We start from the raw sequence: 27,673 nt of genomic DNA, 5'->3' as shown, positions 1-27,673 counted from the left end.
TGACATCACAAATCGGGCCGCGCCGGCTGTTCCACTCCGACCCCGGGGCGGGGGGCGGAGCGGGCGGGCGAGTGACTCATGGATTCCGAGCGGGGCCGGCTCCTCCCCGGCCAGCCCCTTCCCAGCCCCTCCACATGGGCTCCCTCGCCGGCCTCCTCCAGTCGCGGAGGGGGTGGAGTTGCTGGCGCAGGCTGCGCTCGCCTTCCTTCCGCTTTCCCAACTCGCCCGCCGCCGCCGCGCACCTGAAGAGAGCCGCGCTGTGGCCGGGCTGCCTCCGGGGCATGGAGGAAGGAGTGGACGAGGACGAGCAGCAGAAGCAGCAGCAGCCGCCGCCGCCACCACCACCGCCGCGCGTCTCCACCAGCTACCGGGCCATCCAGCGTGTCGGCATTGCGGTGGATGAGACCAACGTCCTGCCGGGGGCTCTGCAGCTGATCCGAAAGCTGAGACCACAATGGGAGACCGAGCGAGTTAAGACCAAGGTACCGAACGCCAGAAGAGCACGGAGTTTTCTGGCCAAAGAAAGAAAGAAAGAAAGAAACCCAAACACTCTCTCTCCTCGTGGTAGCTGGGGGTGTGACGCTTGGGTTTGGAGGGGCGACTGGGGCGGGAGGCTTGGCACAAAGGGCACTTCAGCCCCCAGCCTGAATTTGGAACATTCAACAGGTCGAGGCTGGTTTGGGGATGCGAACCATTCGGTAGTAGGATGGAGCCGGCATTGTTCTCCCTTATGGGTAACAAGATCATTTGACGGAGGTTAGCCCTTGCCAGAACCACCCCAATGCTGCCTTATTATAGTCACCTCACTCTTTCCGTGCATGGTTCGGGGTCAAGCAAGAATTAGAATCCTTGTCAATAGTTGGGAGTACGAAAGGAGGCACACATGGATCCTAAGGCTGCAGTCTTGAATCTGTCATTCTGCCCTTCCTGGTTTCTAAACACAAGGTGGAACTTCCCGTACCCCTCAAAAAATGCTCTGAGTGGTTATAATGAATTGGTCCCCAGGTGACACACCCTGTACTCAGAGCATCCCCTTGAAGACCACTTAGTGAGAGGCTCATGCAGGAGGCAGTGGGTGATCCAGTTCTTGGAGCAGAGGGATCTGGCAGTCGCTGTCTGTGTCTGCCCAGGCCAAGGAAATTCTGACTCAGTTTTCACATCTGTAATTCAGAAATGGAATGAACTGCCCTGTTTCCCAGTTGTGGGGCATGACTCCATAGGTGGAAAAGACAATCCTATAGAGCCCCAGGGCATGGCTAGGTATAAACATTTAGGAAGCTTCCCTTTGCATTATAATATAGGCTGGGATGAACTCAAATGGGATTCCTGCAAGAAGCATTTCCTGTCCTTCCAAATGAAACAAGATTCCAAGGAGCTGCCTGGCCCTTTTACAGCTTTGAGATTCCCCCCAACAGGAGAGTCTGTAGAGAATAAAATTCCTGAAGGAATTCCACTGGAGTTCACGCCAGCCTATATTGTAATGCAAACATTTAGCTTCCAAAAATATTCATAGGTAGCCATGCACTGGTTTTGTATTTTCTTCCAGGTGGAAAAAATATTTACCCTACCATTCTGAAGAAGTGTGCATGCACACGAAAGCTCATACCAAGAACTAACTTAGTTGGTCTTCAAGGTGCTACTGTAAGGAATTTTTTTTATTTTGACTATGGCAGACCAACACATCTGTAACCTACCATTCCCTGTTTATGCTCTGTTGGTTCTCAGGGGAACATACAGTCCCTGGCTCAAAGAATATAATGGTGCATGCTTCCTCCATGTCCACAAGTGCAACTTTGTTCAGGTGAACCTAGTGACTCCCATCACTTTCCCTGAATAAAATTGGGATGCTGGGCAATCTGCTCTGGTGAAAATGGGAAAGCTGTGTTCATTTCATTTGACACACCTTCTGAAGAAGCAGGGCAGGGCAATACCTCACTAACATCATGCTCTGGTGTGCTTTCATGAGGGCTTTGATCATCCCCCAATCTCTTAGGCAAGGAGTTTACGTACTTCAAAGTGTGTTTGCACCTGTCTTTTCAAAAGAACAGGAGTTTATTCCCATATTCCTGAAGTGTAGTTGAATGTCATGGTTGTGCCCCCCGCTTCAGTGAGGCACAGAGAAACTCTGTTCCTCTTTGCTTTGCCTTTCTGCTGAGAAGAAAATTAGCAGCTATTCAGTATTCCCTTGTGTAGCGTAAGGGTGGATCTTTCTGCCAAACTGTTTCTGCCCAAGGGTGAGGCAGAAGAGTGAGAGCCAGTGTCATGTAGTGGTTAGAGTATTGTGTTTCCAGGACCTGGGGGACCAAACTTCAAATCCCCACTTAGCCCTAAAGCTCACTGGGTTATCTTGTGCTACTCACTGTCTCTCAGCTTACCCAACCTTACAGGGTTGTTGTGAGGCTGCGCTCCTTGGAGGAAAGGTGGGATGTAAAGGCAGTAAAAAAAATAAGCAATATTCAGCACTTTGCTTTCTATCTTTCAAGTAGTGGCAGGCAAACACACTTTGGAATTGTGGCTAGCCAATTGAGGCATTTCCCAGCTCAGTTCCAGAAATGTAAAAACTCCCCCCCCCACACACACACACTCCCTGAGTCCTGCCCCGCTAGCCCTTCCCTTTCAGTCTACCTGGTGGCAATGGTCATAAGCTGCAAGTCTTGCTGAGAGGCCTCCATTTCCCAATATACTTGGGACATGGGCTGTTGTTGTTACTGCATTCACAATGCCATGGGGCTGGGAGAGACACACCCTTTGTATATTGTAATCTGAGCTGAAGAAGAATTGTGTGTGTTTATGTGAATCATGCCCACTTTGCAAATGACGTGAGCATTTGTATCTGAACAGTTTCATATCCTGGACCAGGTCATTGCAGACTTCCAGGATGTCCCTGCTAACTTTCATGCATCTGACTGGAAAGAGATCTTAACTGTCACTCTGGCTTCCTGCCCCAATATAATATCAAAAAGAAATTGGGTCATGTGTTTTTTGGTCTTCCGCCTTTTTGACATAATTTTGCTAGCGGTTTCATGGCAGATTCTGACATGCAGCTGCTCTTCATTGCAGCCCCCACTGCCCCACCCATTCTAAGACTATGGTTTGCATATGAACTTAGTGCAGGCATCGTGGCTCAGTGTCAAGCGAGCTTTCCTCCTTTACTTTCCCCCTTCATTTTCCCCCTCCAACACACCTTTGCTTAATATCCAGCCTAATCGAAGAGTTCTGACTGGCTCAGAAGCTAACATGTTATTTTGTTGACACATTTTGTGTCTCAATAAAGAGATACTTGATTTTTTCTCCCCCAAAGTGGCAGTTTAACCCTTTGCCGTGCATGCTAACCTTTTTCTTTGCTGAGGGCTTGTTTGGTGGCTTTCTGTTTGAGAAAAGCTTATATATTTGACATACAGAGGATTGGCAAATAGTACTCCAGGAGGCGACATCATCATCCACTCTGTGTAATGAGTGCTGGGGTTTCATCCCTGCTTTGCTACACCACTGTTGAGGGTGCTGATTAGAGAACCAGTGTAGTATAGTGGTTAGGAAGCCCACGGTTCAAATCTCCACCCGACCATGAAATCCACTGGGGTAACCTTGAACCAGTCCCTGTCTCTCAGCTTAGGTTGTTGTGAGGGAGGAAATGGAGCTAGTAGGAGCTGTGGCTGCTTCCTTCTGCTCCTTGGAGGAGAAGCGGGGTATAAATAAAGGAAGGAAATAAATACCAATTAAAAGAAAGTTCACCAAGATGCAAATGGGTACAGACATCCAGATTTACTATTACTGCCTCTGAGGCTCTGCAGGGCAGCAGAGGAAGCACTGCAGCTGCAGCCCCAGCCACTTATGGCATCAGAAGGGGAACGCAGGCAGATTGAGCCTGATCCCTGTGCCAGCTCCAGGCTGGCACAGTAATCAGGCCCTGTGGTGGTTGGTGCAGGCTGTGAGAGCTTGGGATCAAACCAATCTTAGTTTGGCTAAGTCACACCCTGTCCATTTGGGGGCCTTCTGCTAGTCTCCACTGGTAGGAATACCACTGACACACTTTCTGCCCCCCTGCCCATTTGGCAGGTTGGCATCACTCTGTCAGCAGTAGCTGGAGAGAGGCCAGCTGAGCAGGCAGAAGCAGGGAGAGGGATGTTTCCTCTCAGTCCAGACCCCCAAAACAGCATAAGGGACAACAGTTGCATTGCCACCTAATATTCAGCCCCGTCTTGGTGAAAGAGTGCAATGAGACCAATTCCATCCATAAAGGGCCCAAAGGCAATCTGTGCAGGCCATTCCCTTCTCTGTGCACCCCTCAAAAAGGATAAGGTAACCTCAAATGTGTATTTGGAGAGTTCCCACAAATGGAAAGGATAACGTGGGTTTGAAAGGAAGAGAGACGGATCTGTTATATTTGTTTGCATGCCCAATTTGGCCGGTTGCCTTCAGCAAGCAGATTCCCAGGAAGTGTGGGGAGTCAGTGACAGAAGGATCATTACAAATTTATAAATTGTCAGGTGTAATCAAACAGAAGAAGCTGTGTGAAAATGAATGGTAAAGGTCATCTGCAAACAGTCGGGAAAGAATGAGGCTTCAAATGATGCTGCAAGCTCTCTGGGGCAGAGATTCTGTCTGTATGTTATAGGGTTGCTTAGTTTATAGGGGAAGGGACATAGGAGCCCAACCCCCTTACCTTATGTGACAGTCCTCTTAGGGACTGTTTTGGAAAGCTACAAGGGAGCTTTACTTTGACTGAAATTAGCAAATGGAGCTTGAGGATATTTCCTGTATTTTCCTCCATAATTTGAGCTTGTTGCTTGACATACCTGTATACATAGAACACCCAGATCCTGACATCCAAAGCAGTGCTAGGCAACTTGTTCCCTTAGCACAGGGATTTATGTTTGCACAATGGAACTTTCTCCCCTTTTGATGTCCCCTAAATCTGTTCTGGGGTTGCTCCCGAACCCTCTGAGGCAGATTTGGGGAGGGCAGGAGACACATGTAGGGGGAGGAGAGGGGAAGTTCCATTGCACAAGTGTAAATCTTGGTGCTGATAGAAAGAGTGCATTGGATGTTACCCATGATCTCGCCTCGTCACACCTAGGATATGTTGAAGAGACTGGAGGAGTGCCTCTGCTGCAAGCTGCTGCATAGTTTTGGGTTGCTGGGAAAGGGTTTTGCCCACTCCCTCATCTTGGGGAAAGCAGTATGGAACCAGCCTTCTGCTTCTACTTACCTGCATCTTTGACTGACCACAGTTCTTGCTTCATCAAGCTTGGGAGGAGGAACAGGTTTGCAAAAGTCCCTCCCCTTGCTTGCCCTTCTGGCCATTGCTCATACCACTGCCATGGGTGGTACAGCATGCTAGGTCCACTTCTCCAGATCTGGCCCAGTGCTATGGCACCAGCAAGGACCCTAAAGATACTGGGGGGGGGGGGGTGTGCAGGTTACACAACGAAGTGGGTCCTATTTGCAGAGGGTTATTGAGGATTAACCATTAAGCAGCTAAAATTCACACCATGGAATGCAAGGAAAGTGTTGTGGGGATAAATGCCAGTAATCCTATTAAGGTCCACAGGAAATATCCTCCATAAGCTTTATAGCAAAAATAAAGAATAAAAATTGAAAGCACAACCAAAGTTCATGTCATCAGCATGGAGGCAACATAGAAATACAGTTGCAAAAATATGTGGAGAGGTGGCTGCTTGAGGCATTCTTTTGGCAAGGAACTGCTCTCCCCTTCCTCCACCCTGATCTTTTTAGATGGAAACTGCCACTGCTTCCCAATAATGATCAGACTTAAGGTCTTCCCAACGTAGCCCAGCTCCCTTCTCCTGGCTGAAGCCCTGCCTATTTCTTAGCATCCTGGGATGTGGAGAAGACACAAGCAGCTTTTTCATATATTGTGCGTCTGAGGACTGACTGAACCCAGGCAGGATATGAAAACAGGTCAAACCTTTATGAGCTTGGATCAAGGTAAACCCAGATCCCTGTGCGCAGTTCACTAAGGCCAAAGCAGATGCATGTATAGATGTGCTGAAAGTACTGAGGATCTAATGCTGCCCTGTTAGAAATGACCTCATGAGCATGTGCAAAGGAGCACAGAGGGCACACACAAGTCCAAGAGCTTGTTTTTTGAGCCTGGGAAAAGGGAGAATTCCATATGCTGAGGCAGGCAGCCAAGCACCAGGGAGAAGGCAAAACAAAACCCTCTGTCCATCTGTGAGGAGCCGTCAAAGCAACGAGGGACGCGTCCTCATCAGAGACATCTCCATTGATCAGGCCCTCCCAACGCCACACATCTCACAGCTTGTTTATGTCTTTGGGTCCTAAGTTGTTCAGCACCAAACTTGTTGCACTAATTCAGGGGTGTTTCTCTGAATTGGGGAGGCATTTGCCCAGTCTGTCAAGTGTTCCACCAGTTCATCTGTTCTTTCATTTCAATTCAAAATGATCCTCAAGGTGGCATGCAATAAAAATAAATCAAATGCAATTACCCTTGGGCTCCTTCTACCCTCTTCGGCATGGCTCTTAAACCAGTAAACACTCCCTTCCCAAGTGCCCCAGATCTTATTAAGTCACATCAACCTTTTATCCTATTGCAGTCCCCTGAGTGTTGGAAGTTTATTTATCAAATGCAACTTTTGTGCCACTTGACTTGAAAATAAAAAGAAGAAAGTCCAAAGCAGTTGGATGCTCCTTTGTTTGGCTTCACACTCCTTACTCCCTGGAAGATGACTGTGACCAGTCTTTACATTGTCCTGGGGCAGTGAGGGTGTGGCCAGGTGGAGCACCTGTGCTCCAGGTGAGCCGCTGACCAAAGGCTTTTGGTGCTTCAGGGAAATAAAATTCAGAGGCGGTCCAAACAAAAGCTTCTGTAGTTGTTAACTATTTTATTTATAATGTCAGTATCAATTCAAACCATAAAGCATACACACACACACATGATTTACTCTCCACCCTCTTCTTCCCCCAACTGCTGCCCTACAAATGTTTTAGACTACAACTCCCATCATCCCTGACCAAGCTGACTGGGAACATCTGGAAGACAACAGGCTGCCTGCCCTACAGTGATGCTTTCCTCACAACTTAGGCACTTTTTCCTTTACATTGCACAGCTTTGCTTTCCCACCATGATTTCATGGAGCTTGTATCCCAAGGGTTGTTTAAAATAATCCTTCATGACCACAATTCTGCTTTTGCAGAGATTTCCCTCATGCAGGTCAAACAGAGATGTCCACAGTCCCACTTTGTACTTGCTGTGAGCTGTTAGGACAGTCCACTCAGCACTGGCACAATGCAGTGCCTGGGCAAGGGGGGAAAGCGACTGGGCATATGCAGAGTGGTTATGAAATCTGGCTTCTTCATGGATCCACTTTTCTTTTCCCAGCACAGGAACTTACCGTATTTTTCGCACCATTGGACGCACCGGACAATAGGACGCACTTTGTTTTAGAGGGGGGAGAACAAGAAAAAAAAAATCTCCCCCTCTCTGCCCAGCACCCCTTCAGTGAAGCGGCAGGAGAGGCTGCACAGAGAGGGGGAGAACTTTCCCCCTCTTGTTTTCCTGCTCTAAAACAAGGTGCCGTTTAAGGTGCGTTCAGGCGGCTACCTTGGAAGCCTGGAGAGCGAGAGGGGTCAGCGTGCACTGACCCCTCTCGCTCTCCAGGCTTCAGGTTCCTTTAGACCTGCTCTTTGGGGCTGGCGGGGGGAAGCCCACCACCAGCCCCAAAGAGCAGGTCAGAGAGCAGCGGGCGCGCTCTCCCGGCTGGGGAGGTGACGCGCGGCTATAGAGGCTCCTGCCGTAGCTGCACGTCACCTCTCCAGCCGGGAGAGGGTCGCGGGGTGCTTCTTTAGCCCCGCGCGCGCTCTCCCGGCTGGAGAGGTGACGTGGGGCTGTAGAGCATCCTGCCATAGCTGCGCGTCACCTCTCCAGCTGGGAGAGGGTCGCGGGGGGGGCTGTTTTAGCCCCCCGCGCGCTCTCCTGGCTGGAGAGGTGACGCGCGGCTATAGAGGATCCTGCCATAGCTGCGCGTCACCTCTCCAGCTGGGAGAGGGTCGCAGGGGGGGCTGTTTTAGCCCCGCGCGCGCTCTCCTGGCTGGGGAGGTGACGCGCGGCTATAGAGGCTCCTGCCATAGCTGCACGTTGCCTCTCCAGCTGGGAGAGGGTCGCGGGGGGGCTGTTTTAGCCCCCCCCCTGCGCGCTCTCCTGGCTGGGGAGGTGACGCGCAGCTATAGAGGATCCTGCCATAGCTGTGCGTCACCTCTCCAGCCGTGAGAGGGTCGCGGGGCTACGGCGTCTTCGCTCCATAGGACGCACACACATTTCCCCTTCATTTTTGAAGGGGAAAAAGTGCGTCCTATAGAGCGAAAAATACGGTAATCTAAATTGATGCTCAGATGCAGTAAGCCTTGGTGCCCTTCTAAAACCAGGCTGGATTACAAGTCTTTTGAACCTATTTATCATTTTTTTAATTGGTCCACCCAGTTATAATATTAGAATCAGACTTGCATCATCTCTGTTGTCATCAGAGTACAACTGCTCCTCACTGCGATATCCTAAAATCCATCTTTTCTTTCATCTGGTACTACAGCACTACTCAAGCATGTGACATCAGCATCTCATTTCCACCCTTTTCGTATAGCAGCTCCTTTGCTGACTCTCATGCATACTAAAAAGTATCTAAGAGAGATTCCTTATTCCAAAGAGTTCACATCACAAATCTGCCTCTTACTGTGGCTGAGCCCTGCCAACCTGATTTCTCTTTTCCCACTGCCCTTTGCATTTAGCTATTTTTTATCTTCCTCTCCCATTTTATCCTCACGACAACCCTGTGAGGTTGGTACAGCAGAGAAAGAGGAGAGAGAGAGAGACTGGCGTAAGGTTGCCCAGCTAAGTGGTTGCCCACTGTGTTGGTTTCCGGCACACAACCTGAACAAGATGCTTGCTGATGAATAGTGTAAATGAGCTGTCCTGAGGCATGATTTCTGATGCCATTATTTCTAGATATGATCGTCTTCCTAATACCGTACCTATACATACAGGTTTGCAATTTCAGAAGACTGTTTTGCACTGCATTTTATTTCATTTCATTTCATTTCATATGACGGTTATTGGAGGTGAACTTGCTTAAAAAGTGAAATTTAAGAAAATATCTAATGAAACGACAGCATAGGAAAGTGGTAATTGCTTCTTTTTGAATTTTATTCTATCTACCCAGAGCTTGAGGATCAAATGCACACAATTGTGGAAAGACAAGACATACAGGGAGAACTTTTGAATGGTGGAACCAAGCAAAGTTGAAGAAGTGGCTGGTGTGGTGGGGTGGCCACGTAGTTGCCTTGGCAGGGCTGCCACATGGATGGTGGTGGCTCTGTTGGTGCAATTGCACTGCCCTGACCTCACCACTGCCCTGCTCCATTCCAAGCCCCATCCCGGTAAACAGCAGTAATGGCCGTGTTTGGAAGGATGGGTCTGTCGTACCACATGCCCCACTTCTAAATAGATGATCAGTAGCATTATTTGTTTCAGAATCTGTGGCTCCGCAAACAATTTCTAGATATCAATGACAGTAAAGTTGATGAAGGATCTGGTTGCCTCATGTATCACATTTTTTCATATGTGAAACTGAGAGCTACATATTCTTTCCATGCACTTTTGGCAAAGCAAACACAAGTGTCATTCTTCACAAAACATGGAGTCTGTACTTTATTCCTATTCGTAGAAAAAGAATAATACTTAATAAAAATAAGAACAATACTTGGCCTTTTTATTTAGCATTATAGGCTATTAAATAGGTTTTCTTTTCATGATGAGTAGTATCCGACTAAATATTTGTGCTAGTGCATTTGCAATGTCAGGATTGGGTTCGTTTATTGTTTTGTTAAGAATTATGCTTGGTGCTGTAATGAAACGGACTCTGGGCCCCCCAAAATTGTGTCATAATAAATATGTATTTACGGTGCCACCCCTTTGTCGTTGTTGCTGCCATAGACCAGCACAGCTACCCCTCTAGACACTGCTGCACCATGACTTAACCACTTCCTCTCTATCTATTCCTCACTCAGCTCTTCACTGAAGGCATCACCAACAAGCTCATGGCTTGCTTCACAGCTGAGAACATGGGGGATGCGGTCCTGGTGAGGGTCTATGGCAGGAAGACAGAGCTTATTGTGGACCGTGCTAATGAGCTGAGGAATTTCCAAGTGCTTCAAGACCACAGCTGTGCCCCTAGTCTCTATTGCACCTTCGAAAATGGCTATTGCTATGAGTTCATGCCAGGGAAGGCCTTGGGACCAGAACATATACGACAGCCAAATATATTCAGGTGTGTGTGTGTGGAATGGGAGGTGGGGGGGTTGTGTATTTCCTACTCTAAACAGAGGCCTATTGCTTCTCTGTCAGAAAGAGTTCCTACACTGGTGGACATACGAAGTGTTTTGTGGGTGCTTTGAGTCATGGTTTGGTTTAGCATATTACCCAAACCCAGACTTGTGGCTTAGCTTTCCAACCATGAGCTGCAACCAGGGTTTATTCTAAGGTTTACAGCTTGTAGTTCATCTAGGAGAACTAAACTACAAGCCTGGGTAACTGACCAAACTAGCTGTGACCAAAGGTGGGTCTTTCTATTGAAGAAACACAAGATCTGGCAGTAGCCTTGACCAGAGAGAAATCGGTGACACATCATGAGTTTTGTGTCCTTTGGCTGACCTCACAGACAGAGGAGAGGACCAGGGGGAAGTAATAATTCTATGATATAGTAGCATCCTGTTTTTTCTCACATAGCTGTCACAGTGTGGATATGCTGAACATCAATGAATGGTGAAAGGGAACTTACATATTCTTGCTGAGTTTCCTGGAAATATAGTAAGCTTGAGCCAGCAGAGCAAGAAACTTCCCCTCCTTGACACATTCAGCAAAGTCTTGTATCCAGAAGGTGATTGGACTTTTGTAGATTTAGAATTGACAGAAATCTAGGGAATTGCACACTTTGGGAACCAAGAATTATTCTCCCACTTTGCCTCCATTTAATAAGAAATGCAACTCCACTGGCAGGCAAAGAAGACTGAAGGCATCAGGGAAATTACTGTCAGTTTGAGCCATGTTAATGGCAATTTCACATGGTTTATAGACCACAAGAGGTATGACTTTTCACTGTACAGATCCCCTGTAGGTAGGTAAGTGGTGTAATGTCTAATTGTATCATGGATTATCCAGTTTGACAGTGAACCAATAGCGCAGAGTCTCAGTTGCCCACAATCTAGGCTTAGAGGTAGCAACATGTTTGAAATCAGAATAAGCAGTCAGTAGAATTCCTGTGATAGCTTAACCGGAGGAGAATTGTTAATATGTGAAAGGCACCCTTTGTTCATTATTCCCTAGGAATGGAACTACAAATCTTACCCTAAACTTGAGCGATGCTCTTCTTTCGCAAAAAAAAGAAAAGAAAGAAAAGTGAAATCTTTGTTGTTATGACCCTGTGCTATAGTGGGTTGGATCCAGGCTTATTCATGCTTAGAGCAGCCCCATGGAGATCAATAGGAGTTGGTAGTCATGACTAACTGAAGACCCATTGATTTCAATAGGCCTACTCTCAGCCAGCGGCATAGCTAGCTGCTCAGGTGCCCGGTGCTACATGTGCGTCCTGCAGCTGGGGGCGGAGCGAGCCACCCGTGGGGGCGGGACGAGCCAAGGCAGGGCACGCTGCGTGGAGCCTTTCTGCAGCCTCCCTCTCAGCTGTAGGGCAGCTGAGGCGGTGGGCAGACGCAAGCCCCACGCTGGTTGAAAAAGCAACATGGAGCTTGCAGGCAATCTGCCCACCGCCTCCCCCTAAGGAGAGACATGTGGCTCAGGCATGCTGCAGGCCCTGCGGTGTGGTGCCCAGTGGCCCCCACCTCACCTAGCTACCAGTGGCATTGGAAGAGGGGTACAGTGGGTGTAGGAGTTGTTTTTTTTAAAAAAAAGTGTCATGAGCCCAATTTTTTAAAATTTATTTTAAAAACACGTTGCTGTTGTTGTTTAGTTGTGTCCAACTCTTCGTGACCCCATGGACCAGGCACGCCAGACACATATTTTGGCCATTTTGTCACACCCCCCTCAGTGATGACACATGGGGCGGACCGCACCCTTTGCACCCCTCCTCCTACGCCACTGCTCTCAGCATGACTAAGTCTGGCTCCAACTCAGTGTTCTGTTTCTGAGAAGTCACTAGACTAGCCTTTGCCAATTTGATGCCTTCCAAATGTTTTGGACCACAGCTCCCATCAGCCTCAGACAGTGGTCGGGGATGATGACATATGTTGTCCAGCAACATCTGGAGGGCACAAGGTTTAGGAAGCACTTTTAAAGTTAAGATACCAAATTACATGAAGTTGAATTCACACGCCAGACTGGATTTTAAGTGGGTGTTTGGCTGCAAGTTTTTATCCAGGGTTTGCTGTTTTCTAGAGGCTGCCATAGCTTCCATTAAAAGCAGTGTGTGGCCACTGAACAACTCTACTTTTGTGATTTATTTTAGGCTAGTAGCCCATGAAATGGCTAAAATGCACAGGATTCACACCAATGGAAGCCTTCCCAAGCCTTGCCTATGGCATAGACTGCACAAGTACTTTAACATTGTGAAAACAGAGTTTCCAAGAAAGGCATCTAATTCTGGGTAAGGAAATCAAGAGTTAATCTCTAATAAAGGTATTCATTATCCGGTAGCTTTGGCCTGCTATGTTGTAGTTATTTCAAACATACGACACAAGAACTGGAATAGAGAGAACTCACTGGAACTAATTTTAAGAACACAAACACAGAGCAGAGTGGCAAAGTCGTAAATAGATCCTAGACTTTGCCACTAAAACTTCACAGCCAAAAGGATGCAACTAATGGTTCTTGCAGCTATAAACTATAAAGGGGGAGACAATTCTGCTTGGTTTCAAAAACTAAGCCTATTCAACACCCACTGTCAGGGTGGGTGTCAGGAACAAGTCAGCAATAACGCACAAGGTGTCAGTAGAATTAACTCTTTATCCCAAAGCTCTCTAAGTCTCCTCCCCCTAGTCCTTCCTAAGCAATCTGAGACTCTGACACCTTGTCTGACTCTCCTACGCCCTTTTCATACCTCTGCAGGCTCTGGGAGACCTATGGGGAGGGGAGCTGGTCACAACAATAGGAAGAGACCCTCCCGCTTCTTCAGAAGCCTATTCATCATTTGGTTTGAGTCTAAGTAGCTAAACCACAGGTTTTCCAAATGTTGGGGGTGTCATGGACTGGCTGGATGCAGAGGAGTGGTGGGAGGCACCAGCTGGGGAACCCCCATGGGGAACCCCTAGGGGAAGAAGGCTCAGAGCCAGGGGATTGGTGGTAGGATGACAATGAAAGGGAGAAGAGGGAACAGACGGGGAGGAGGAGGTGTTGGAAGCTGAAAAGGTAACAGGGTTTAGTGAGCAGGAAGAGAGCAGTCCAGAATCAGAGTATTTCAGGCATGCAGACTTGTCCACCCTTGTGTCATAGTGTGAGGTCACTTGCATTGAATTCTATGGATTGTCCTGTTTGCAGTAACATGTACCATGATGAAACCGAGGTGAATCAAGAGCCTTAAAAAGCTGCTTTCAGGCTGTACTAGCTTATAATCAATCTCTTGAGTGTTTAAATAAATTAAAGAGTGAAGTAAAATAAAGGCAGTTGAGTTCATAAAATAATTTTCTGTTTCTACAAGGAGAACCTCCTTTGATTTCATGCAGACACTGCAAAGAGTCCCTTCGGAGATGATCTGATCCTTCAGAGAGATTTTATGTTAGTAATATCAGTTTAAAGTTTCAGGACCATATAACAATGTTTGTCCAAGTAAAGAAGGTCTACACTAGTAATACAGTCTCATTTTGGTCAATTGGGGGTTTGAAGTTTTACAGCTAGTGATCACTGGCCCTAATACAGGATTCAATTCTAGTAGATCCATTCATCATGCTGGCTGGGGCCAATGGGAGTGGAGCCCAGCAACATATAGGGGACCACAAGTTCTCCATCTCTGTCCTAGGAAAATATTTCTCCAGGATAAGAAAACCCTGTTTTACCAGTTTTAGAAAACTCATCCCTTGCACTAAGAAAGGTTTAGCAACTGCAAGTGGCTTCCTTTTCTTTTCCTTCCTAAGTCTCCATCAGGAAGTGCACATTCCCAGCCTAGAGGTGTTAGAAGAAGAGATTCGGTGGATGAAAGAACATCTCTCCCAGCTTCGATCTCCAATAGTCTTTTGCCACAATGACCTTTTGAGCAAGAACATTATCTACAACAAGGCAGAAGGTTTGTTGCCTAACCAGCAGGTTACCGGGTTGGGGGGGGCGGTCCCACAACTATTTTAAGCTCTGAAATTAAAACAACACTTAAGACAAGCTGCAGTCACAGGAATTGAGTGGGTCCTGAAAACATCTTTTGGAGTAATAAATACTTAATGCTTTGCAAAGCACTCAGGACCTAATAACAAGAAAAAATATCAAAATGCAAATGCCAGAGAAGCTCTCCTGTTTCTTTGAAGAGCCACTGGGGCTAACAGTGTTAATCCTACTCACACTGGACCTGTTGAAAATAATGGACATGACTGCCTTAAGTCCATTAATTCCAGTGGTCCTACTCTGAGTAGAACTTAGTGGGATACAACCCACTCTGCCCAAGAATCCCAACTATTTCTCTCATTGCTTTTTCAGGTCATGTCCGGTTCATAGATTATGAATACACCGGTTACAACTATCAAGCATATGACATTGGGAATCATTTTAACGAATTTGCAGGTGAGTTAAACTCACCTTTGGTGCTGTCTCTGCCTCCCATTCCCTCCCTTCTTCCGTCTCCACTCGCTTTCTCTTCTCATTCTTATTCTTCATGGAAGCAGAAAATAGCCATTCAGTTCCTTTTTACCTGTCTTCAGAGGCATAAGTTGAAGCTTTTTAAAAACTGATTTGCAAATAATCGTATTATTACACACATTATCAAGCACTAGTAATTAAGTTTATGCATGAAAAGGAATTGCCTACCTGCCTACCTGTTATCCAATAAATTTCCCTCCAGAAAACAAGAGAAACATCTTACCATTCCATAGGTCTGAAAGGTCTACGCCATCGAGATGTTCATTCCTTTCCCACACAATCTGTTTTCTTACTAATTTCATAGTAACTCAAACTACCTCTGCTCCTTTAAGGCCTAATGCTTTTGTCTAATATATTAAATTACTGGGACTCACTTATTTAAACTCCTTTCATAATTTTACAGAAGGGCTGTCAAAGAAGTAAAGCAAATCTACACCTTTATTGTTCCCAGAACAGTATAGGGAAGAATTCAGCGTAGCGCTAAGCACATCACTCTGTTAGCGCAAGCATATCTGCTTGCCTGATGCAAAGATCTCCCTTCTCCTTCCTCTGCGTGCAATTCTGGAGTTCCCCTAACACACCCTGAGACCATTTGGGGGAGCCTGATGGGAGGAGGCAGAGAGAAATCCCTGCTGTGCTGTCAAAAGTCCTTGTACAGGTTTTCACCGGTAGGGCTTGCTAACTGAATCCTGCAGGTTATTTGGGTAGGCTGACTGCTCCCTATACTTTGCTAGTTTTATCCTGGATCAAACAATAATGTCAATGCAAAGAGTGCAGCTGTTGCCACATGGTCACCCAGCACTGACATTGCCATCCCTACCCACTAGTAATGGCACAGGGGACCCTTCAGTCTGCATCACCACTTTGCAGCCACACCAACTGTTTCCTCTCCACCACACCTCTTCACAAGTTGCTGTCACTTTTTCCCCTGGCACCGTTGGGCCTGCCCTCACTTAAATATAGTGCACCCACCACACAGAGCACCAGTTACCCAAATTCCTACAAACTACCTCAGATTATCTTGTGGGGGACTTGTGGGGGGGAAAACTTTATAATTTGGAGTCTCGGGCAGGATTTGATCAAATAAACAAGAAAGATTTTATTAAACATTGGAAGTTTATGACACAAAGTGGGTAAAACATAGGATACTTCAGATTCTAATGTTATTCCACATCAGTTCTTTCTCAGTTGTTGCACACCTGTTGCCGCTTAATACTTTGGTTCTTAAACAAGGTGGTATTTTCTGTTAGTTACACACCCCTTTGACAACCCTACTCCTAAGGTACTCCAGGTAACAGACCCAAGGAATCACCACACCCCTCTTAACTGGTTTGGGAGTCTTCTCAATGTAGAAGAATCTCTCCCCTCCTGACTGGAATGAGTCCTCAGTAGACTGTATTCTCACAGCTTCTTCTTTTCCTGGCTCAGCCTCAGCCTCCCAGTTAATTCCTGACCTATTACTCTTACAGGACACCACACACCGTCCTTCACACTAAGCTCAGAGACTCCTTTCTCCAGCTTGTGATATATTCCTCAGAGCGGATGTTTCTATCCAGAACCAACTCTCTCGCCTCTCACTCCCTATCACCTAACCTCTATCCCAACCTATAAACTGTCTCTCAAAATCCTCTCCTTTTCAACCCCCTCTCCTGGAACCCCGGCCAGTCAGAGGCTGCCATTCGTTAACCGTTTGCTGGCAGGGAAAAAGAAAAAGAAACAAAAACCTGCCCAGCAAAAACAAACTTTTCCATCACAGCTGCCTCCGCCATCTTTCTTTCCGGAAGTCGAGTCTTGAATAGTACTGATGCTCTTATGTTACGTGGATGCTCTTTGTGCTAGAAAGTTATGCATCCTCTGTTTTAAAAATGGCAAACTTCTGGCAAACAAGGCTAGCCGTACTAATGTATGGCAAAATTAGTACTTTTGGATTGTTAAAAGATTATTTCCACCCCACCCCCACCCCGTAATTCTGATTCAAAGGATGGATTAGAAGCAAGCTCCTTTGGAAGGACCTTCATGTAATTATCCAGGTCTCTATATTAATTCTCTGCTAACTGAGCTTTTATGTAAGACAGGAAATCATTGTGTGGCTAATTACATCTGCTCTCATCTCAGCTTGCATTCTGTTTCCACGAGGATCATAAAAGCCAAGCAGGGTCAAACTGGAAGAGTTTCAGAAGGGGACAGCAAGAATCAGAGGCAACAATAATATGCAGCTGTTATTTTGAAGTTGTTGTTTTTAACTGCTATTTAAAATTGTGGAATTGGAAGCTTGTATTTTGTTGATGTGCTGTAGCCCACTGTGCTGTGTATTGGCTGTCTACAAATACAGTAAATCAGTGTTTCCCAAACTTTCTCCCACCATGAACCACGGGAAAATTGCTGAGGGTCTTGGTGGCCCAATTAATTATTTTTCTGCCTGTTAAAGCAATTGTAATGAGCTGTGCTAAACATACTGTGATTTTACAATTGTATGTTTATTGCTTCTTTGATTTCTTATACAGTCGTACCTTGATTTTTGACCGACTTAGTTCTTGAATGTTTTGGCTCCGGAACACCACCAACCTGGAAGTGGCTGTTTCGGTTTGCAAACTATTTTTGGAAGCCGAACATCCAACAGGGCTTACTCGGCTTCCGATTGGCTGCAGGAGTTTCCTGCAGCCAATCAGAAGCCACACTTTGGTTTTTGAATGTTTTGGAAGTCGAACAGACTTCTGGAACTGATTCTGTTTGACTTCCAAGGTACGACTGTATTTTTTATTCTACTACAGTTTGAATTCAGTGGGGGGGGGTATCATTAATAAGGCAATGGTTGTGCTATTTCCTGTTTTCAACCAGAAAGACAGGAGAGCCAGTGCAGCTTAGTGGTTAGAGTGTCAGACTAGGACCTATGAGGCTAGGATTCAAATTCCCTACTCAGCCATGAAGCTCATTGAGTGATCTAGGGCCAGTCATTGCCTCTCAGCCTAACCCACCTCACAGGATTGTTGTGGGGATAAAATGAGGAAGAGAACCATGTGCACCACCTTGAGCTTGTTAGACAAAAAGGTGAGGTACAAATATTAATTTGATAGGCATGATGAGCACCATTGATGGCATTTCTACAAAACAAAACAGATTGAGCCAGATTGAAATACTCACTTAATACTCAATCACTGTTTGTACCAAGCATAGGGGAGAAAATAATAATAATAATAATAATAATAATAATAATAATAATAATAATAATAATTATTATTATTATTATTATTATTATTATTATTATTTCTATCCCGCCCATCTGGCTGGGTTTCCCCAGCCACTCTGGGCAGCTTCCAACAAAAGATTAAAAATACATTAAAACATCAGTCAGTAAAAACTTCCCTAAACAGGGCTGCCTTCAGATGTTTTCTAAACGTTATATACTGTATTTTCTGGCGTATAAGACTACTTTTTAACCCGGGGAAATCTTCTCAAAAGTCGGGGGTTGTCTTATATGCCGGCTACAGCAGAAGCTCCTGCAGCAACTTCCCACCAAAGGATAAAACGACAGCAAATTAAATCAGAGGACACCAAGCTCTCTAGATGGAGCAGAAATACGCTTGAAAATTGGCCCCAGAAGCCCCCTGGGAAGTGGAGCAGATTTCCGAGCCGGACTGGAGACTGGTTTTTTAAATTTTTATTTGGTGTGTGTTGGAAGAGGTGTAGTCTTATACAGCGAGTATATCCCAAACTCTCTATTTTAACTGGAAAAGTTGGGGGGGTCGTCGTCTTATATGCCGGAAAATACGGTGGTTGTTTATTTCTTTGACATCTGATGGAAGGGTGTTCCACAGGGCAGGCGCCACTGCTGAGAAAGCCCTTTGCCTGGTTCCCTGTAACTTTGCTTCTCACAGTGAGGGAACCGCCAGAAGGCCCTCAGCACTGGACCTCAGTGTCCAGGCTGAACAATGGGGGTGGAGACACTCCTTCAGGTATACTGGGCTGAGGCCATTTGGGGCTTTAAAGGTCAACACCAACACCAAAAGTTTGAAGGAAATGAGAGCACAAAGACCAACCACTTCTGCCAAGACATAACACAGCTATAGGGAGAGTTAGTAATTCCTTCTCCTAACATGTTTGTTTCTTCCATTTTAACCTTAACACCTGCAGCTTTTAAAAAAACACCTGCAGCTTGGAACCATGTTCAACTGCCAGGTGACCCAGCAGTGCAGACAACTCTTAGCATCCCTCAAAAGTGTCCCAGCGACCTCACTGTGCTTGCCACCATTGTGCTTGAGGCTTAGCTTTCAGCCATCCGGAACCCACTGAGCTGCCCATGCTGTCCCATGTCATGTTCTGTCAATTGCCTTCTCTGCTCCAGGACTGAACGAGGTGGACTACAGCCTGTACCCCTCCAAAGAGATCCAACTGCAGTGGTTGAGGCACTACCTGCAGGCCTACAAAAAACTAGGCCAGGAGGACCTGGGGGGAGGAAGCAAAAGCAGAGGAGAGAGTGGAGCTGTGTCTGAAGAAGAGCTGGAGAGCCTCTATGTGCAAGTGAACCAGTTTGCTTTAGTGAGTATGTGCATCACGAAGAAAGGGCAAGGAAAGAGGGAGAGGATATAGCAGACACTGGATACTGATAGCACACAGTTCACATATCTCTGAGGCCACTTTTACATTTTGTCAACTCAAGAGGACCTGTTAATGGTTCACCTCTCCCTTTTCACAATTTTCCCTCTCTGCAGTCTTTTTCATCTTCTTGTACCACCAAAGGTCTGTTTCCTCCACAATGAATCCTTCCATTTAAACTCCTGCTGATCCCCCCCCCAATCAGGCTTAATGCAGGCAATTAAGACTACATCTTTCCACAATGGTTAACTGCTGTCTCTCTTAAACTTTTTGTATGGTTTTAATTGTATGGTTTTATGTGCTGTTGTTGCAAAATTGCTCTGATATTTTTAATGACAAGTAGAATTTTTTGAAAAACTGTTGAAAAAATCACTCTAGTGTTTGCAGAAGATGATTGTGCTGGAGATGTCACAGGAACAAGTCAATACGTGCATTTTGCAGCTAGCTTTTTCCTGGTTCAAACAAAGCCATACATTACACTTGCAGAGTCTTAGAATCATTGAATTGTAGAGTTGGAAGGAATATGTAGCTGTCCCATATGGGGATCAAACCTGCAACCTTTGCGTTATCAGTACCACACTCTAACCAACTGAGCTATCCATGCTGGGTCAGTTTTCGTAGCTTGGCCCAAGACAGAAGCACATGTACTTCTACTGAATGCAGTGAGTGGATTTTCACATCACCTTCACAGCTTTTAAATTTGTATGCTTGTCTTCACTCACACTTTCACTCACTCTCACTTAGGCAATCCCAAATATGTGTCCTTGATATTTCTCTTTTTTCACAGGCCTCCCATTTCCTGTGGGCTTGCTGGGGCCTGATTCAAGCCCAGTTCTCTACCATAGACTTTAATTTTGCCAGGTGAGTGTGATTTATCTGCATTGGCAAAGGAAATTTAAGGGAAATAAGAGGGATGCTTGTGGGTGTCATTTCTCCCTGGGGCAAGGATGATTCTGAAGCAAGATACCATTTTAAAATAGGTGGTTTTGTGCCCTGGGAGTTGCCAGTGATGATCTGTCCTCCATTTTGATTTGATATTGGCATAAGCTTTGAGTGACCAAGGTCACTGCGTGATCTTTGTGGCTGAGTGGGGTCAAATTGCATCTCCCCCACTCCCAGTCTGGCACATTCCCTATAGCACAGTCACTGCAATGTACAAAGCACCTAAAATAACCATACTGTGAGCACTGGGTGAGATAGATCCATATATTAGGGTGTGAAGAGAGATGTAAGGGGCATTCTTATCAGTGTGAATGGCAGGAGGAGGACCAAGTGGTGTGTGTGTGTGTGTGTGTGTGTGTGTGTGTGTGAGAGAGAGAGAGAGAGAGAGAGAGAGAGAGAGAGAGAGAAAATGTAAAGGCATGGTGCTATGAGCACCCACAAATAACAGTCATAAGGCACTGATAAACTAGAGTGGATTCATATAACTAGAACTTCTTTAACAAGTCTCTGTCTCTTTCCCTTCTCTGCAGGTATGCAGACATAAGATTTAAACAGTACTTTAAAGCAAAACCTGCAGTGACATCCTTCAAAATGTCCAAGTGAGGTTAAGGCCCCAAAGTGTCTTCTGGTCCTCAAGATCCCATACTTATTTTCTCTGGGTGTAGAGCACCTGCCCCCCCATCCGTCCTCCTCCTCCTCCTGCAGTTGCTTCAACGCTGAGCGGTCAGACATCATGAAACGGGGGATAGAAAAGGAAAGCACACCTTTTTTGAAGCCAAAAATTAAACCAAGCCCCTGGAACATGGCTGTGCCATCCATGGATTATCTGCCACGTGTTGCTTTCAGAAGGTGATGTTAGGACATGGCTGCTGGCAAGAGATTGCATTCACAGAGTCTGGGGGATTAAGGAATGCTTCAAGGGCTTCTGGTCTTAAGGGGTGGGTGGAAGGGGTTGTCTTAGAGATTTGCATAGCCTTGAAGGTCTATACTGGATGGAATCTCCTCTGTTCCTTGGCTAGGAGGAATGGCTAGGCAAAGGATTTTTAATAGTTCAGTCCTGTGCATGTCTGCTTAGAAGTTAAGCCCCACTGAGTTCAATGGAACCTGCTGCCAGGTGAGTTTGTCTAGGATTGCAGTCTCAGCAAACTGTGGCATTCTGTTATTTTGATCTTGGGCTAAAGTTTGAAGAGAGGGGTGGTAACATCTCTATACTACACTGATAGGAATAGCTTGAGTCCCTCTCAGACCTCCCACCCCTCAATTTCTTTCAAGAGATTGAGATGGGAGAGTTTGGAAGATACCTTGCAATGCCCTGCAATGATCTCTTTAAAGATACTGAGGCAGCAGGAAAGCCCCAGACCGTACAACTTTAATGCCGCAGCTGCCTAATACATCAGCTGGCAAATGAGTTGTCTACATTGCAAGTCTTACTATAGGTTACTGGAGAGAAAACATCTGTCAGGTGGGGTATACATATACAATTTAAGCTACACTGCTTTGAAAAGGGCCAGTGTGTATCAGCATGGTGAAACACAGTAATATTGGCAAAAAAACATGGATATACCAGGTTTACCAAATACTCGGCCATCATGATAGCTGGGGGTGGGACAAGTCCCCCAGTCCTTTGCCTCCCTCCCACTGCTGTGTTTGTCAGTTCTGTGTGACATCACCCTTGAGCAGGACTTTGTGCCATTCAGTATTTAGAGAATGTGAAACGACATGTTCCTTCTCCATGAGATTAGATCACAAAAGCAGGCAAATGAAATCGATGCCAGTCTAGCAGAGAAGACAATTGCACTAGTCAAGTCTAACGATGGACCTTTTGACCCCAAAAGCTGCCTGAGGAATACACACTACACTAAACAATTGAGGCTGCAATCCTAAACCCCATTTGCCTGGGAATATGCCCCTTTGAATTCAACAGGACTGACTTCTGTGCAGACATGGTGCTGTTAATGGCCCAAAGAAAAGACAGACTGACTCAGTGGCAGTGCCAGTTCAGCGGTAGGGCAACGCATAGATTAGACAAGCCCAAGCTCAAATGCTCCTCCTGGCCTCCTCTACCACCCCTTTAGCATCCTATTTTACTTTATATGTCAATATACCTTATTGTCCCTAGATGGTGAAAAACTGGAACCAACTTGAAACATTCCTTATGAACTGTGATCAGCTCACATGGTGCTGTGCCTCACAAGCAGGCCTCTTGGGTTCCTTTGACAAGAGGACCAAACCTACGTACACACCTCCTACCGGTTCTCCAGTCAGAATGGGAACATGGCTCCGGCTTTGCCCCAAGGATGGAGAAACATGGATGGGGAGAGGCAGAGTGAGAATCAGGAATCTATCAAACATGAGAAGCTGTCTGTATGCCACCCCCGTCCCTTGGGATATTATTTTGCTTAGTGAACCATTAATAGAATCAGGAACAACAGATCCCTCGCTTCCTCATGATGTCCTCACTGCTTAGTTAGGTACTTTCATATCCCCAGTGATCAGATTTTCACTGAATATGTATTTTGACAGAACCAACCAGCCTCCTGCAGTCTTTTAATTGCTGTGCTGTTTTAATTAACTTCCTCACCTACAGCCTACTGCTCCTAGGATTCAATTTCCTGTGGTTTCTCTGCACTGGTATAGTTAAGGTAGAATCGATTTCAAGGGAGGTCATTAAGTGCCCTGTAGATGCTACTCTGCCAAAGTAGGGGGCAGTCCCAATTTGTCACAAAAGCAGAACTACGGGGAACAGGGTAGGGACTGAAGTCTACTGAGTTTTGGTCTAAGACTGGCCACTGGTGAGAACCCAAAGCTTTCCAAATCAGTCCTTTGCACTAAGCAGGGGAGGGGAACCAGTGATCTTCCAGATTTGGGACTACAACTCCTGCCATTCCTGATCACTGGCTATGCAGCCTGGGGCTGATGGGAATTGGGAATTCAGCAACATCTGGAAGACCACAGGTTCCCCAAGGAAAGTGGATTGAAATTTCACTGAAGCTTCCCAGAATACCCTGTCACCCATGCAGAGTTTCTCATTTAGGAATGTGGGTTTTAATATTCTTGAATTTTCTCTGATTTGCTTGCTTTTGCAAGCACTTGATCTTTTAAAGAAGGTCAACCATATGGGAATTTGTATATGAGAGACTGCAATGCAACGGGTGAAGAAGACAGTTCCAAGATCTTGCCTACGATCAGATCCATGAGCAGCAAATATAGCAATCTTGCTGATAGGCAAGATTCATGGGTTTCCACTTGCTGTGTTCTGCTGTCTTCATATCTGTTGTCCCAGGAATGACTTCAGTGGAGACACTGGAGGTGGGAGGAATCATGAATGAATGGAATGGTGATGCAAACTGGCCCTTCCATATGCACCCTGTTAGGCAAAAACCGTACTTTCACTAGCAAGGAGCAATGCCTTCCCAAGCTGCTCTGTCTCCAACATGTGTGCTGCTGAAATGTGAATGTAGAAGTGATTTCTAACTACTAGGTTGCTTGGTGCACTTTAGGAAATGAGACCTTCACAAAATCAAGTTCTGTGTGATTTCTGTCCTATACCAGAGAAAGGATCAATGTGGAGGCTGCTGTCTCAACGGGGAGACCCCATAAGCTGCATCCTGGTCACAGTTTTTCTGGCCACCCCTGTTTTTCTAATCCCTTCCCTTATTCTAGAATATTTCCACATTTGAGGTGATTTCTAGCTGTCACACATATTTCCATGTGTCCATCTCAGTGTTTGGTCCACTAGATCACAGTGTGCAGAAGTTCTTTTTGGAGTAAATGTGATGCCACTGCAGTGTGGGAGCTTCAGGCACAGTCCAGACTTCATAAAAACTGGAGCCACTCCTCTGAGAAATGCACGCTTGCTGCGCTTTCGTCCACAAGCACCAATTTTGCCTCGAGGGTCAAGTCCCCTCTCCCCAGAAGAGTTTTGCAGCTTAAAACAAACAGGCTGGTTGTGTTTGTATAAGCAATGCTCTAAACACAGGTAGCCCACTAGAAGCATAGAGGAGGAACCAAATTGGGGGGGGGGACCCAGGATTAAAGATACATGCCCTTTGGAAAGTGAAGGCAGGCACTGGGTCCATCCCACAGGGGGAAAGAAAACCCAAAACATTTTATGCGTCTGTCCAAATCCTCATAGAACCAGAAGCCAAACCACTCATGTTCCAGAATGAAGGATTCTGAGTAGCCTTTTGGTATATCGACTACTATCAATTTACAAACATGCAAATGGATTTTTATTATTCCATATGATAAAATATACACTACACATACTAAGCATGCACTTCCAATATTCTGCTTATAGACCCAATGCCAACTGAAAGCTAGTGAGCGCTCACTTCTAGCTGGAATTTGGCCTACAAGCAAGCAGTTTTGGAGTGCCTTCTTAATGTGTCTGCACTGTGTATTTGATCATATAGAATATTAAGAATTTATTTTTGTAAGCTCGCTATTGAGTATCTTACCTTAACTCTTGTCTTTTTGTAGCTGTATGCTACCAAGATCAAACATTCTGTTTTTATTTTGACTATTGTGCCACATGACAGCTTTGAAAAACCCTGGAAAAATTATTGTTTAGAGCCCGAGTAGGCTTCTGGACACAAAAGAAGTGTACAATGAACTGTTGATGCTTACGTGTTGTACTGTGTACTCAAGGAGCAGGTTTCCCTGTGTTGTTGTGTAGTGTAGAAAGTAGTCCTCAAAATATGACCCTTTTAAAGCTCTTGAGGGCTTCAAAGCTTGCACTAGCTTGACTTGGTTGGGCAAAAGCAGGACATACCAACAAAGGTGTGCCCTGTTAAAATGTGTAAGCTTTCCCAGTCCAGTACAAAGCCGCCAATCAATGGATGAGGAAAGACTAGTTTACCAAGAATTGGAACTGCATCTCTTAACTCAGGGATAGTTAACATGATGCCTTCATGTTGTTTGATTTCAGCTCCTATTGACCGTACTGGCTGGGGCTGATGGTCTGCAACATCTGGGTGCGACATTGGCTATCCCTACTTTAATTGGTTACTGATGCTTCTCCATCTCATGCAACCATGTTATATGCTTTCCCTCAAGTTGCAGGTGTGGACAGAACTTTGAGTTGTGACCCAACCACTTTCCTCATCAGTAGTGACCATGCATTCAGCTCTATGTATATAAAACTGCAAGATTTCTCTGCATTGTGGTAGTTGCTGACACTATCAAATCGATTGTGTGTTATTTACAGGAGTAAATGGAATCAGTGACGTTTGTTCCCTAAATGAAGGGAAGAAAGGAACCCTTTTAACACCAACTGTGTCTCTCTTTATCTATAAAGCCAATGTGATAAAATTAAAACGAGTCAAAATGCTCTCCTCCCCCTTGAGTAATCTAATATTCATGGCTGTCGTGTAGTTCTTTGCAAGGTTGACTTTATTATTAGATTGCTGGTATTTTATGCATTCCGGAAAATAGTCTGTTCAGACGTGCTTAAGAGATCCTTCTCGGATAGGAAGTATATATTAACTACAGCAGAAACATGTGCCTCTCTTTATATATTTTTTCAGCAAAAAAGAAAAAGAAGAAAAAGAGAGATAATTAAGACCCTGGGTGTGCATCATTTTGAAAGGCAACTAATGAATTCCAAGAAGTGTTATGTGGTTCCTTGAACTGGGCTAGGCACTGGAGAAAACAAGACACGCGAGTGTGCCCCACAGGGAGCGCCAAATTGTGTAGCCAGCCACTCCATGCTGTTTGTGTTTTCAGAAAGTAGAATGTTCCATCTTGCCCTTAATAGGCCGGTTTTGGGTGAGAGGGGAGGAGGGAACTGCCACCAACCCAATCTCTGAATGACAGGCCAACATGGCTGGATGTCTCACCAAGGCAGATCACATGAATTGTCTACCCCCTTTGTCCTCCAACAGGCTCAAAATATCATTCACCTGCCCGAGGTCATTTCCGTCAGCAAACTATCCTTCAGATCAAGCCAGCAAATAATTCCATCACATCAACGCTGCGTAGCATATTTGCACTCCATGGTAGACAGACATTCTCATAATGAACTATGCACTAACAATTCAGAACAAAGCCAACTTTCTCTGGCAGGTTAGAATTCGAATCATGGCCAAGAAATCCACATACATTTGAGCTGTTGAGCCTTAAGGCTTGCTTGGCAGGTGGTGATGTTTGGCTGGCAAGGCCGTTGCAAAGGAAAAGCTGCTTCTGGCCTTTGATGAAGCAAAGAAAAGATGGCACATTTTGCTAGATGTGCACCTCCTCTCCAGGGACATGGGGCAGATAAAATATGAGCTAGGGATGCTGTAGCTGGGACCAAGGCAAACTGGGTCTCAAGATTCCCAATTTCCATCATTAATTTAAGTGGTGATTCAAATCAACCCTACTTATAGGGCAGAAGCGATGGACAGGGCGTCGCCTTCTTACCTGACACCCCTTGACTCCTGTCACTGGTGCACCAGGAGGGGCACAGTTCAAACATACCAGCAGAGCCAATCCGTTGGTGCGTTTGCACCACACTAAACTCATCACCACTTCATTCCTGTAGCACACCACAGCAGTAGCAATGATAGGTCAGGTAAGCTACTGTGGAAGGCTGATTCTTTTTAATTTACAGTGGTGCCCTAAATGGTTACAAACTAGAAGGGGGGGAAAGAAATGGGATGGTTAGTCCAGGCTCAATTATTTCCAATTGAAATGATGGCATGGGTAAGTAGGTAATCTCACCCCACATCAAGTAGTGATTTAAAGATTGGATTGGCAATCCCAGCATTTGGGACATTTCAGCTACACGAGAACTAGGAATCAAAACCAGACACCCTCACAAAGCAACTAAAGCGAAGGACAGCAGGTGTATTTGTGGGGAGGGGGGTTTGAATGCACTTCAAAGACAACTGCTGATTCAATTGTCTTTTTCCTCTTGTAAGCAAGTTTTACAGGGGTCCTTACAGAACTGGGCTGCATGGCTCACATCTGCAGCTTCCTGGTCAATGCCAACATGTGCATATTAACCCAGAGCAGGTTTGTCTTGTCCAATGTACCTGCTGTATTTAAGAGCATAACCAGGAAGTATTCTCAATCTTCACCTGCAGGCAGAAAGTAAAAAGGACTGGGGGCTGTTGCATCAGCTCCACAAAACCAGATCTCAGCACAATCCTCTGCTCAAAAACATCCTCTTTATTGTACCACGGAAAAGAAAACCCATTATAAACAAGTATGTTGAAATATACAGGTTAAGTTACTAGTCTTATTAACAAAATAAAGCTCTATCTATATGTACAGATATCTTTGTGGGGGGGGGGAGAGACAGGGGACAAAACAAAACTAAAACAGCAGCCAGTT

At 45.7% G+C, this 27,673-nt stretch overlaps 1 protein-coding gene across 5 annotated transcripts; it reads left to right on the top strand.

The window, feature by feature from the left end:
- The first annotated feature begins 50 nt into the window (after positions 1–50).
- Positions 51–27,560, top strand: ETNK2 (ethanolamine kinase 2). Of its 5 annotated transcripts, none has more exons than XM_082228495.1 (9): positions 51–482; positions 10,042–10,301; positions 12,492–12,629; positions 14,113–14,261; positions 14,663–14,746; positions 19,164–19,357; positions 20,202–20,275; positions 26,242–26,422; positions 27,424–27,560. In XM_082228495.1, exons 1-8 carry the CDS (start codon positions 135–137, stop codon positions 26,312–26,314), a joined length of 1,320 nt encoding a protein of 439 aa, XP_082084621.1. In that variant the 5' UTR covers positions 51–134; the 3' UTR covers positions 26,315–26,422; positions 27,424–27,560. The 5 variants fall into 5 exon arrangements, with proteins under 5 accessions (XP_082084621.1, XP_082084620.1, XP_082084622.1 ...); XM_082228493.1 differs by lacking the exons at positions 26,242–26,422; positions 27,424–27,560 and adding exons at positions 20,887–21,205; positions 25,566–25,712 and having other exon boundaries at positions 54–482; XM_082228494.1 differs by having other exon boundaries at positions 26,242–27,560.
- Positions 27,561–27,673: the final 113 nt, after the last annotated feature.

This window comes from Podarcis vaucheri (genome assembly GCF_965113315.1).
Source record: "Podarcis vaucheri genome assembly, chromosome: 6".
Classification (NCBI taxonomy): Eukaryota; Metazoa; Chordata; class Lepidosauria; order Squamata; family Lacertidae; genus Podarcis; species Podarcis vaucheri.
The sequence above is the reverse complement of the archived record's forward strand: the minus strand, read 5'-3'. Positions and strand labels throughout refer to the sequence as shown.